The sequence below is a fragment of the Tiliqua scincoides genome, chromosome 4, assembly GCF_035046505.1.
Source record: "Tiliqua scincoides isolate rTilSci1 chromosome 4, rTilSci1.hap2, whole genome shotgun sequence".
Taxonomy (NCBI): Eukaryota; Metazoa; Chordata; class Lepidosauria; order Squamata; family Scincidae; genus Tiliqua; species Tiliqua scincoides.
Genome location: NC_089824.1, coordinates 207,996,387 through 208,010,501, shown reverse-complemented (window position 1 = coordinate 208,010,501; position 14,115 = coordinate 207,996,387). Strand labels below are relative to the sequence as shown.

At 41.6% G+C, this 14,115-nt stretch overlaps 1 protein-coding gene across 1 annotated transcript in view; it reads left to right on the top strand.

Annotated features, from left to right (window-relative positions):
* The window catches only part of ZNF217 (zinc finger protein 217), a 30,506-nt gene extending 16,692 nt beyond the window's left edge, over window positions 1–13,814 (top strand). The window contains exons 2-6 of the mRNA XM_066624950.1: window positions 1,081–2,778; window positions 5,240–5,365; window positions 6,303–7,841; window positions 12,258–12,384; window positions 12,663–13,814. Of these exons, the coding sequence (XP_066481047.1) occupies window positions 1,386–2,778; window positions 5,240–5,365; window positions 6,303–7,841; window positions 12,258–12,367 (3,168 nt within the window). The 5' untranslated portion in view covers window positions 1,081–1,385 and the 3' untranslated portion in view covers window positions 12,368–12,384; window positions 12,663–13,814. The remainder of the gene's footprint in view (window positions 1–1,080; window positions 2,779–5,239; window positions 5,366–6,302; window positions 7,842–12,257; window positions 12,385–12,662) is intronic.
* The last annotated feature ends 301 nt before the right edge of the window (window positions 13,815–14,115 follow it).

The following is a 14,115-nucleotide window of genomic DNA, read 5'->3' as shown; positions in this document are numbered from 1 at the left end:
ATGAATGGGGACACACCTGAAATTGACTCGTGACCCACCTAGTGGGTCACGACCCACAGTTTGAGAAACACTGCTCTGGACCTTTCACTTAATGCCGCTTTATAACTTTTCAGTTTATTTCTTTTATGTGGTTATTTTATTTTACCAGTTCTGCTGGATCAGTTAAAAGTAGAATAATTTTACTTGAGTTTTAAGGAGGTTAATACTCATAACGGATCCCATAACACACCTGCTCATACTCCTGTATTAGGGCTAAGCTAAACTTATAATTGTCTCTTATCTGACAGTCCTGTTGCTGATATACTGTTAGGTAATCGCAAGGGTAGTACTCCATTTTCAGACTTCAGTTGCAGTATAGCTTCAAAATGGCTGCTTGATGGGCACTATCCACAGCAGATGTTGCATATTGTCACTAATAAGTCCTTGTGAAAACTGAGTATGGTCAGTGCAAGAGTTTGATTGTTTCTATGAGGTGATATCTTCCATTTCAGTAAACCAAATTGTGGTTTTTAGTATCTTTTTAAAGAGTGAAATTTTACTTCACCTAATTTAGCCTGAATGAAAACGTAGAATTTTTAGGATTATAGGGGTGGAAAAGCAAAATAAGGCCCTTTGATTCCTTTCAATGAGACAGTTTCCTCCGTGTGAGCATAAAAGATAATTTAAGCCTTGCAGTAACTCCCTAAGGCAGCTTCCTTGTAGAAATTAGTAATTTCCTTTGATAGTTGCATCATTTTAAAAAGTGTGTAATGACATCTGAATTCAGTAGCCATATTACACATCCTTAAACATGGATTGCATGGGGATATTTATTTAAAATGGCTGGGTAAACGTTTTAGCTTAAAAAATAGGAATCCAAGAAGAATTACACTGTAAGTACACGCTTTTTGGAAGAAGGTTGATTTTCATCTCAGAGGCAATCTAAAACAATTATCTGGTAGTGTTTTGCAGATTTTTTTTTCAAATGCAGGCTTTGCTTCCCTGGATAATTGAGTTTTTTTGTTTGTTTGTTTTCTCTCTTCCTTAGGTGATAAAATTCTTGGTGTTACTTACCTATTTCCATATTTCCTCTGATTCCAGATCTCAAATATTTCACATGGAGATGTAAGTGGACCAGCTTTTCTGAAGGCTTGTTAAATGAACTGAAGAGAATTAAAGGATTCTTAAGCAATTCTGTACTTCCACTGGGAGAACTAATGGACACTTCTACAAATAGCTTGTATTATGTGTGGACAGATAAGAGGGAGAGATAATTCAGCAAGCATTTCTTAAAGTAACCTGCTGAACTCAAAAAAACATTTGTAAGCAAACAAGTGGAAAACAAAGTGGCCTTAATTTCCAACATAAAGACTTCCATAATTTATGTTAACATCAACAAAGGAATTATGCCGACCCAGCCTCTCTTAGCTTATATGGATGGACCAGATGGTATAGCCAGTACTGTTGGTTCACGTATGGAGAACAATGATGCCACAATGCCAATCAAAGGGGCCAATACAATATCGTACAAGAACTTGCAAGACAAATTTTTAATGCAAGGTGAAGGATGCCTGCCTTTAGACTGCATGTTTTGTGATCAGACTTTCAAGCATCCAGAAGACCTTGGTAAGCATGTCCTAACACAGCACAGACCAACGCTTTGTGAGCCAGCGGTTTTGCGCGTCGAAGCGGAATATCTCAGCCATCTTGAAAAAGGACAATTGAAAACGGATTTGCCATCCTCGGATGTAAATGAAAAGGACAACCAAGATTTCAGCTGTGTAGTTTGTGGGCAAACTTTTGATGAGGCCTTTGATGTTGAGGCCCATATGAGGAAGCATAAGGATTCTTTCACTTACTGGTGCAATGTGTGCGGAAGGCGATTCAAGGAGCCTTGGTTCCTCAAAAATCACATGAGGACACATACTGGTAAGCCTGGCTCCAGAAGCAAGACACCACAAGGATCTGAGAGTCCTATAACAATAAATGAGGTTGTGCAGGACCAAATAACTGAAAGCATTACATCGCCTTATAAAATCTGCATGGTTTGTGGCTTCCTGTTTCAGAATAAGGAGAGTTTAATCGTGCACAGTAAAGTGCATACCAAAGATTCAGTCGCTGGTGATGATGTCTCACAGTCAGACCAAGGTGGCAAAGGAAAGAGATTGCCCAGAGCGGAATTCTTACAGTTTTTAAACTTAAAGCCACGCTCTCCTCCTAGCAATGGCAAACTAGAAAAACCTGTGAAATCGATAGCAGAGTTGGATCCATTCAGTACATATCAGGCATGGCAGCTGGCTACCAAAGGTAAAATTGCTGTTGGCCACGGACAAATAAAGGAGCCAGGGCAAGAAGGAAGTACAGACAATGATGATTCATCCTCTGATAAAGAAGAGCTTGGGGAAATTTGGAAAGCGAACAAAGTGAGCCAGACTGAAACCATGGGGAAGACCAAGGCAAACAAAACTGGAAGTTGTACTGGGATTGGTAGCGTGCGACAAGACAAATTCAGATACCCCTGTCGTGAAGTGCCTTCTGTGGAGATGGATCTTAAGAACAAAGATAAGCCCACCCATTGTTCAGAGTGCGACAAAGCCTTTCGAACTTACCACCAGCTAGTCCTTCATTCAAGAGTACATAAGAGAGACCGAAAGAATGATGTGGAAGCAAATTCTGTTGATGGAAAGCAACCCAGAGCATCTCTTGCAGATGTAGTAACTTTGGATGACAATGCAGGAGGCGAACGAGCAGAGGGAGGCTCTGAAGATGGGTCAGAAGATGGGCTAATCGAGACTTTAGGTAAGAAGCACTGAGAATTACTCACAAATGAATGACTTTCCTTTCTATCTCATTTTCTTTGTCCTTGCTGCATAACTTAGAAAAAACACCTTATATAGCTTTTTTATAAGTGTTCTAGCAGAGCGGAGTGTTTATGGATAATGGTCCTTATTCCTAGGTGTATGTCCTCAATATTCTGTTCAAGTGTTCCTGCATAACTTTCTTGTACTGGCATATTAAGGGAAGGATGTTTGCATAATTTTCAGTACATTCTGTTTCCAGAGTGTTCCATGTACACATTATTGCATATTGCCCTTTCCAGAAGTGTGCCGACCTATAGTTCAGGCTGGTGCAATGGAACAATAGGCATTTTTTTTTATTAGTTGCCAGAAAATCAATTGTTTTTCATTTGGTGGTAGTCCTTTCTTTCTTTGCCACATGATACTGAGCAAGAAGCATTAGGGCAAGTGTCAGTATGTCAGTTTCACCTTTCCCCAATGGCAGCAGATCCACAACAGAATAATCTTCAGTTCTTAATTTTATGGAATTCACTTCCACAAGATTGTATCTTCACAGGAGTGGTTGGTAGTAAACAGAAACTATCATGACCATAGTATTGTGCTTGCTGCCCTCTAGCGACAAATCTTGGTTTTTGCATGCAATAATCAGAGTGAAACAGGTTTCTTTGTTCTTTCAACAATTTTTGGCTGCTTTCAAGGAAGAAAGTACTCGAAGTAGCCCTCTGAACAGTTAAAACTACCATAGAGTTTGAAAGCATGTATCTGTTTGAGAACAGAAAACAGAGATTTTCCCCACCACACCAACTTTAAAGCATCCCACATTACAAAAAACATTGAACTTTTTCATACTTGGAAACTACTCTATTTTTTTTAGAGAGTAAAGAATTTATGTAACATAAGGAAATGAATACTCATTACAGTATTTTTGAAAAATTAGTAAATGGAACAAAACTGTTTGTAATGAGCGAAAACATTTGCTTTGACAATGGTCATGACCAGTACTGTCCTCTGTAAAGCAGACAAAATGGGCTTGTTTCAACTTGTTCAGTGCCTTGGATTAGGTTTGTAGCTCATGGAAGCCTAACTGCGCGCTGTGTATTGCCAGCGATTCTATTGTCATACTTACAACTAGGACTGATGGACTACCCTATAGTAGACACACGTGGCATTCCACTTAAGTCTTCCCAAGGCAGTATTTATCTTCCAGAATTGGATAGTTAACACTATATGATGTGTTGTCCAGAGATTGTGGGTCATGGGAATACTGAAACACATAAGGGAAAAACAAAGTACTATATTGGATGCTTCTACCCTTAGTGGGGTTCCTTTATGGCAGTGGTTCCCAAACTGTGGGTTATGACCTGATTTTGGGTGGGTCCCCAAAAGGTGATGGAAAGATCGGGTAACTAATTGCCTCAAGCACCGAGTCTATTCAGAAATCAGATACTGTAGCTGCTAATTACCCTGCAAAGAGCTCAGCTCCTGCAGTTTGCGATCATCTGTAAATATAGGGAGATAAAATGTTTGAGGGTCTTTTTTTCTGGTTATTATTACTGATAAATAAATTATTTCTTTATAGAGCTCCTTTTTAAAAGTCTGGTAAACTTAGGTGGGTCCCAATAGAGTGTCATTTGAAAAAGTAGGTCCTGGTGCTTAAAAGATTGGGAGCCACTGCTTTATGGAGCATTGGTTTCCCAGTGCCAACACCATTGCTCTGCCAAGCATGAAGACAGTGGAATTGCTTGATGAGGCTTGTTCTATGGCTGACAGGCAAGCAAGGGGGAAATATCTGAAACATCACCATTACTCTGAGAGCCCAATCCTATTCCTGAACAACTGGGCGAAGGGGAAGGTAATGCCAGGAGGCAACACTGGCCTGTACTGCAGTTTCAGGGAAGATGTTTTCTCATTTTTCTGGGGCAGATAGAGAAAATGTATCTTGTTGAGAGTGATGAATGTCCATAGGTGACAACCTGGGGGTGGGCGGGTGATGTGCTTTGTGTGTCAGTTTTGAGAACGACTATATGCTTGGTCATCGGATGTCAGACAGTGGCAGTCTTACTTTTTGGGGGAAAAGTTATTGAAATTTAGTAAACCTGAAGCATGGTTTTGGATCAAGTCTCTACAAATGCATATAACTGGCAACCTTCAGATGGATTCCCTGTTACTGTATGTTCCCCATTCTGATTGAAATTCTGTCAACCCATATGCATAGTTCCTTTTGATTTCACAATTGTGAAGGGGTGTAGGGAAAGGCAGCAGTGGAAAAAGTATGCTCATGGTATATATACGTGTCTAGCAGTAGCCACAATAGCGCATAAATACTGTTAATAATAATAATAATAATAATGATAATAATATTGGTGCTGTTGGGGTATTAAATGTATGTGGATCCTGTATTCACACTGCTGCTTCATAATATAGGTCATATAATGTTGTTGGCTTTTTTTCCCTTTCTTAAGATAAAAATGAAGATGGAATGGAAAGAACAAAAGTTAAAAACCTCGGGGCCTCCAGAGAATGTAGCTATTGCGGGAAATACTTCCGCTCCAACTATTACCTCAATATTCATCTCAGAACTCACACAGGTAAAGCAAATTGAGCTCTTCAGATGAAAATTGGTGTCTGAATTGAGAGAGTTGCTGTACATTAAGTCTTGAGTTGGGTGCTAATTCACTTTCAGGAAACAACTGACTGCATGCTATGGCAGGGCCCCTCTTGGTAGCTGAAGGATGAGGCTAGGAGCCATGCGAATGCTAACCCAGAAGTGTTCAGAATTGTGAGCTGGCTCTTTGTGATAATGAAATTTATCATGGAAATTAAGGAATAGGATTGACAAGGACACTAATTCTTCTGCCTTTAAAGGTGTCATATTCTGAAGGGTCTTGCCAGTCTCTTTTTCAAAAAAGATTTTCTGTATCTGTGAAACTCAGTGCTGGAATCCAGGGTGTATTTGAGGGACGTAGGAAAGAGACTGTTGTACATCAGTGTTGATACCAAGGATATGGGCATCTGCCCTGAACTAATAGGTTAGAGAATGCATTCAACCAAAGCTTGGGCGGTGGGAAGGGGTAGGTTTAAATTGCTCTGTCACCATGAATTTAGGTATCACTTGGGCCTCTTCCAGAAGCAAGTGGAGAGAATTCTTTAGCATTTCACAACTCCTGAGGTGTGTCTTCAAACAGGTCCCTGGCTAGCCATGAGGTCTGTGTACAAAGATGGTACTTCTAAGTTTTGGAAAGCCTTGTTGCACTTTGTGCTTTCTCCCCATCCCACTAACTTTTTCTTTGTTCTAACAAACTGCCATCCTTAAAATTCCTGAAAGCTAAAATTCTAGTTAACACAGAGCAAGTTCAGGTTCTGGCAAAACACTGACCTAGCTAGAGTGTTTAGTTAGGGTAGGGGAGCATAAAAAACCTTATGAATTCCTAAAGCATTTCAAAACTTTTTAGTATTTTGTGTAAAAGGAAAAAAAAAAAGGGAGGGGAGTGGTGATAATTCTGACTTCTACTTCACAACTTTCAGGTGAAAAACCATACAAATGTGAATTTTGTGAGTATGCGGCAGCCCAGAAGACATCTTTGCGGTATCATTTGGAGAGACATCACAAGGACAAACATGTAGAAGCTGCAGCAGACGTGAAAAGCGATAATAAAAGTTTATTACATTCTCAGGAGGTGGGATTCTTGCCAGTCACCTGTGGTGCTTCAGAAACCAAAAATCTGAAAAGGCTCCTTGAAGATGCCAAAGATGTTAAAGGAAGCCCACCTGCAAAACAGCAGAAAGAGATGCTTTGCTCCTTTCAGAGCACACTGAAAAATGCAACTCAGGTCACAAAGAAGGGTACAGACTGTAATGCCTCAAATGAAAGTGTATCCGTTCCTTGCCTTGAAAAGTTAAAATTGGAAAAAAACACAATAGAGCCTCAGGCAAACAATTATGCTGTTGATAGAACGGAGAAGAAAAATTGTGCATCACCAGAAAGTGTGCTTTATAGTGGTGCTTTGAAAGGCAAAACAAATACAGATCTTCCTAGTGGAATTGCAGAAAATGCCAAATGCAGACTAACAGTTCAAGAAAGTCCCTTGAATTTATCAACTGCCTCTTTCCATGATGCTTCAGTAATACCTTTTTCTCGAGGCTCCATAGCAACCAGCACCTGCCCTTTTTGTACCTACCGGACAGTGTATCCAGAGGTTCTTATAATGCACCAGCGACTGATGCATAAATACAATCCTAATACTGTTAATAAAAATGGCATCCGAAATAGGGCAGCTATTAAAGCCAGACGTACTGGATGCCCACCTTATCTTTTGGGCAACGACGTGCTCCCCCTGCAGCTTAACCCTGCGAAAACAAAGCCTCTCCCCGCTACCCAGTCAAAATGTCTGCACGTCGAGAAGGCTAAACAGTGTCCCAGTCCACAAAGCAAAACGCCCATTCTTTCAGGAATAAACTCCAGCAGCTTGGCACCAAGTAACTTGAAATCATGCAAACAGCAAATGAGTGGCGCTCAAATTGGTAGCTATAGACCACAAAATGAAATGTGCCATGGTCCTAGTAATGCTCCAACACAGGACAGAGGAAAAAGGCTGGATACTAAAGTCAGAGTTTTGGCTTCTCAAGTAGGCATGGCGAGTGGCAACATCAATGGCTCTCTCGAGACTCCTCTGAATGAAGCAACTTGGTCAAGCAATCGCGGAATAGAGTTTCTTAGTAACAGACCTGCAGGGAATATGAACTTGGAATTTGATGGAGTACCTTCGAAAAGAGTGAGGCCAAATCTCTTGGTTCCAGAACAGATGGACTCTGCCTTTTATCGGAGGGGGCATGATGCAGGCAGATTACATATTGCAGGCAGATATGCAAGTCTGCTACCTCAGGAATGTACACACACCAAACCTGCACCCTCTTTCCTGCCTGCCAAACAAGGGCTCATGAGCTCTGAAATTGATGCTATAAATCCAGTAACTATTCTCAAGCCATACGAAACATACGGCCCTGGACCATTTTACAGTTCGTGTGGATCGAGTGGCAGCCAAGCCCCCAACTCCTCAAAAGAAGGTATACACCCTTGTGTGCACGCGCTCTCTCTTTCTCTCTCTCTCTAAAATTTTATAGTTGTTTGGTGCTGAAGAAGCCTTCCATACTCATGTCCTGTGCATATGGAATGAGATCACAGTGGTTTTCTTAAGCAACTGCCCCTCCTGCTCACTGAGCCTTCTGCTAGGCATTCACTTAGTCCTCAGTATGTTGCAAGGTGTCCCCAAAACGGATCCACATTTGCCATCAGTGAGAAGATGGCAAATGTGGATCAATTTTGGGGACATCTTGCAACATACTGAGGACTAAGATTAACTAGGACTTAATATTTAATAGGTCCTATTTAAGGCTTCCAGATACACGAGAATAACATGCAGTCACTTTGTTTGGTACACCTTGGTATGTACCAAAAGTATTACTAAAATTATTTTAAGGTGATCCTTTTGCCATTGTTTAACCTGCATTTTTACATTCCAATATTTCAAGTTTATTCTTTTTGGTGAGTGTCGTGACAAATCCAACTCCCACGCCCAGCAGTGCTCAGAGTTTCCAAGCTCTGTATGCCCTTAGATTGCATAACAGGCGAATTGCTTTTTTGTTCCAGTCAGTTTCAGGTGGGTATGCTTCCTGGTAAATCTTCTTTTGGTATTTACTTCTACAAAGTACCAGGAGTTGCTTCCTGTTGTCTGTCCTACATTTCATTGGGAGGGTTCCCATGCCAAAGGACAGGCATTTGGTACTCGCTTTGACACAGTGCTAATGGCAGCTGCTTTCTGAATGGTCCTGTGTATGTTCTGTGCAGCTTATCAGATGTGCAGTCACTTCTGTGTTCAACTGCTTGTGCACCCCAGGGAGAAAGTGGTGTATGTTATTTTCGCAGCTGCTAAGAGGGAGAAGAGAGTTTTATATGCTGCCCTGTATTTCTTGGCAGGGCATTGTGGAGAGTGAATGCGGGACTTGTTTTTGTCCCCCCTTTATAACTTAAAAAAACCAGTAGGTCTTATTACTAAAATAATTGCAAATTCTGTTGCAGGTATTTAGAATGCAGTTGTGGGGGGGGCAGGTATTATCACACTTCAGGCATCTTGCACATCTCATACCCATGCGTAGAGAAGAATGTCTGTACAAAGGCTTACAAGTGTAGATGTAAATCACATGATCAGTATGCCACTATGTCAGTATGTCATCAGTATGAGGGTAAAATGACTCTCATTGGTCAGTCGTTAGTCTCTCTTTAACTCTGTCTTACACTCTGCCAACAAAATCATTTACTCCTCTCATTGCTTCGACCTTTTCATTCTACTGTCCCTCAAATCCCTTCAACGTGTATATCTAGCACAACCTGCTGAAATTTAAAGAGAAACTGAAATAACTGGATTTTCTTTCCTGCCTCCAATTCTTTCCCCTTTCTCAGTTTCTTTCCCCCCTTGCACCTATTTTAATTGTAGGCCCTTTGTAGGTTAAGGCTGGATTCTCATGGGCTGTGTAAAATGCAGTGTACCTTGATGGTGCTGGCATGTGCAGAATTTGGCTGGCAGGCCATGTGTCTTAAGGATTATTCTTGTATTGCATGAGTGCTTCTGCTACTATTATCTTGTCTCCATCCTGCACTATTCCAATAACATATGAGTACAGAAGCCATTGGAGTGAGCTAGGATCACTTAGGAACTACTGTGCCAACACCAGCTCTTGCCATAGTAAGTGCTTTGATGCCTGCAAAGGGTTTTTCAATGTATTCTCATCTCTCCCATGTGGTTTTTTTTGCGTTTCTATATACTAGAGTACTCTAGATTCCATTGGGGCTTGAGGGGTTGCCTTGTACATATTAGGGCAGTGGTTCTCAAACTTTTAGGGAGTGTTACTCTCTAAGTAAGCCTTTGCAGGGGAGGGGCGGGGGCAGGGACGCGAACCCCAGGACCATGTTTCTAAGGGGAGTGAGGGGGGGGGGTGCTTTTACTTACTGTGGGCTTCTGCATGCAGCAGGAGGTGCGGGGAGCCCTTCACAGTGCTCCCTGAGTGTTAGAATGTTGAGAAACAGCACACACAAGTTCGCAGGAGGCGGTTTGTACACAGTTTTTCAACACTCTAAAACTTGGGGAGCCCTGCGGAGGACTGCACGGGGCTCCCCAGAACCTGCTGCATGCAGAAGCCCACAGTAAGGAAAAGCACTCCCCTCGCTCCCCTTAGTGACATGATCCTGGGGATCGCGTTGTTGCCTTCCCCTGCCCCTTAAAGGGATGGGAGAAACTTTACACACCAACTGGTTGGTCGCAACCCACCAATTTGAGAACCAATCTATTAGGGCATTATGTATGTTGGACAAACATCTGGACACTCTTTGCTAGCTTGGTTGCAATTACTGGGTCTATTACAAATCTACAATTCTTAAAATTTTCTTCCTAGCATGTAGTAAAGTTGTATTCCCACAAGTATTCTCTCCAGCCAAAGGTGATTGCTTACGGTTGTTTTCACCTGAAAAATCTCAAAGAGTAGGAATAAAATTAGGGAGTTGATTCACTTTTGGAAACACAAAGTGGTAAATCAGTGCATGCTTAAGGCAGGTTCTAAATTGCTTCTTTAAGCTTAAGCAAAGAGCTTGTGCTCGCCCTATGGAATGATGAACTTTGCTTCTTTGAACAGCTGGACTTCCTTCAGTATCAGTAACAGTCTTTGAAATTCCCCTTCGTTTTTTGCTGTGTGGCATGGTGTGCTACTGATTGAGGGAAACGCCAATCTGAAGCTCACTTGGGCATGTGGAGCTCATTCAGTGCTTCTTTGGACCCTGGCCTGTTTCCTTGATTTATGTGTGCATTGTTCTTAAATGTTATGGTCTGAAATAATTTGCTATATTGTGTTTTTGGAACAAAAGAGAATGGAATGTTTCACTAGCCCTTTAATGACACTAACTTTATGCAATTATGTCAGTACCTACAGAATGCAGTCAAGTACCTGAGTAAAGGCAGATGACAGTGCAGTCCAACTACTAAGTTCTTGGAATTAGCTTTCACTATTAGCTTTCACTATTTCTAGCATAAGAACATAAGAACAGCCCCACTGGATCAGGCCATAGGCCCATCTAGTCCAGCTTCCTGTATCTCACAGCGGCCCACCAAATGCCCCAGGGAGCACACCAGATAACAAGAGACCTCATCCTGGTGCCCTCCCCTACATTCTGACTTAACCCATTCCTAAAATCAGGAGGTTGCGCATACACATCATAGCTTGTACCCCATAATGGATTTTTCCTCCAGAAACTTGTCCAATCCCCTTTAAAGGCGTCTAGGCTAGACGCCAGCACCACATCCTGTGGCAAGGAGTTCCACAGACCGACCACACGCTGAGTAAAGAAATATTTTCTTTTGTCTGTCCTAACCCGCCCAACACTCAATTTTAGTGGATGTCCCCTGGTTCTGGTGTTTTGTGCGAGTGTAAAGAGCATCTGTCTATCCACTCTGTCCATCCCCTGCGTAATTTTGTATGTCTCAATCATGTCCCCCCGCAAGCGTCTCTTTTCTAGGCTGAAGAGGCCCAAACGCCGTAGCCTTTCCTCATAAGGAAGGTGCCCCAGCCCCGTAATCATCTTAGTCGCTCTCTTTTGCACCTTTTCCATTTCCACTATGTCTTTTTTGAGATGCGGCGACCAGAACTGGACACAATACTCCAGGTGTGGCCTTACCATAGATTTGTACAACGGCATTATAATACTAGCCGTTTTGTTCTCAATACCCTTCCTAATGATCCCAAGCATAGAATTGGCCTTCTTCACTGCCGCCGCACATTGGGTCGACACTTTCATCGACCTCTCCACCACCACCCCAAGATCTCTCACCCCAAGATCTGTCACAGACAGCTCAGAACCCATCAGCCTATATCTAAAGTTTTGATTTTTTGCCCCAATGTGCATGACTTTACACTTACTGACATTGAAGCGCATCTGCCATTCTGCTGCCCATTCTGCCAGTCTGGAGAGATCCTTCTGGAGCTCCTCACAATCACTTCTGGTCTTTACCACTCGGAAAAGTTTGGTGTCATCTGCAAACTTAGCCACTTCACTGCTCAACCCTGTCTCCAGGTCATTTATGAAGAGGTTGAAAAGCACCGGTCCCAGGACAGATCCTTGGGGCACACCGCTTTTCACCTCTCTCCATTGTGAAAATTGCCCATTGACACCCACTCTCTGCTTCCTGGCCTCCAACCAGTTCTCAATCCACAAGAGGACCTGTCCTCTAATTCCCTGACTGTGGAATTTTCAGTAGCCTTTGGTGAGGGACCGTGTCAAACGCCTTCTGAAAGTCCAGATATATAATGTCCACGGGTTCTCCCGCATCCACATGCCTGTTGACCTTTTCAAAGAATTCTATAAGTTTCGTGAGGCAAGACTTACCCTTACAGAAGCCATGCTGACTTATTATTGATATTTAACGTTTATTTTTATAGGAAAAAGACCAGTGTCATATCAACACTTGTCTAACACCATGCTACAAAAGCGAAATTATGAGAACCTTATTGGCAGTGCACATAATAGACCGAACGACAAGAGGACATGATTTGGCTGCAATGAATGGTAAAATGATTTGGTTTTTCAAAAAGATTTCTGATAAGTTTTCCATTTCTGTAAATTGGGAACACATATATCTTGCCACTTGTTGGTCATTATCATGATCTGTGAAAAGGATCTGATGTTAGTAGGACAGCTGCATGATTTTCTTTTGTCATGCTTTGCAGTAGCACTTTAGGAAGATAGACTGTTTCTAACAAACTATAGGAAATGCCTTATTTTATAGATGTACTATTTTGATTCTTGGTGTGGGTCAATCATTGCTTTTTGTTTGTGTATTCCAGGTATGAGGATGCAAATTTTGAATTCCCTTGCAGTTGTTCCTTTGAGCATGAATGATGAAAGCTACCAAACTAAGCTGTGATTGTACTATGTATAGAGACAAACACTACATTTCTCTAATAGGTTTCACTCCATTTATACCTTGTGGATGCAAATATTATCTAAAGCTTGGTTGCAAAGAACTGGCAAATGTGTTCTTGATCTTGAATAATATTTTTCTTTAGAAGTATAATAGACCAAATATTCAACATAAAGTATATTTTTGCATATTTGAGTGCTGCTGAAAAGAAATCCACTTTTGAAGCTGTATGTAACCCTTGCACCTCAGGTAAATCTGTGCATTGATTTTTGTCTGGTTTAAATGCTAGGAGGTTTTTTGTATAAGGGTAGCAGTTTGACAGATTTTGCTTTGTGCTGTAAACAGTGTACATTAAATAAAATTTCCAAATGAACGATGTATTTCATGTTCATAGTTTAAACACCATTCAGAGGTAGGAACGTTAATATCAGAGACCATAATATGTTCGGTTAATATTTGTACTTCCTCATATGGATATCTTGGATGTCCTATGAGAAAGTGAAGTTCTCCTTATAAGTAAGGGACTAAGACTCTTTGCCATTCTTGGCAGATTGTCAGTGCGAGTAGAAGACCTTCAGCTGACTGTCTTCTGGCCTCCTAACTGTTGCTAGAGTGACTTGCATGAGAGAGAGTTATTCCTTCTTTAAATATTCAGTTTTCAGATACCCCCACCCAGAAAACCAATCTAAATACTGACACAACTATAAACATACAGGTATTAAAAAATCTTTACTAATACGGCAGCCCTGATATATTCAGCAAACCAATCAGTAGCATCCCCCTTCTCAGCTGCATGGGTGGAAGAGAATTCCATTAAGGCACAAATCGGCTGCCTCTTCATTAATTCCTCACCAGTTCTTGGTTAGGATGTAGCGGCAGTGCACTGCGAGGACTCCACTCATCATCTTCAATAAGAGAATTGTGCACACCTTTCATAGTGAGTTTCAGTGGTTTCTTATCTCTCCAGTGCAGTGTATACAGGCTGGCAACAAGAAGATGCCCATCATGAAGGCAATGGCTGACATATTTGGCTGTGCCCTCTTAGCCACGCTCACCTTAGAAGAGAGGGGTTGCTCAGGACAGTTCTATGAATACCCTTAGAACTGTCCTGAGCAACCCCTAAGGTGAGCGTGGCTATGGTAAAGCCTGTATGTGCAGAACTGAACTGAGCAATACAGCCCCTAAATTGTCTTGATAATGCTTATCATGGAACTTTAACTTTTATGTACCTAAGTGTCTTTCCATTGCACATAACTGAATATTGAAAAATAGAATTGTCTGTATCATCCCATGTATTTGCCTGCCTTTATGATGGTCCAAGAAGCTGGCTTGGTAAAGCAGCAACAGTTTAATTTTTTACTTTGAGTTTGACCCCA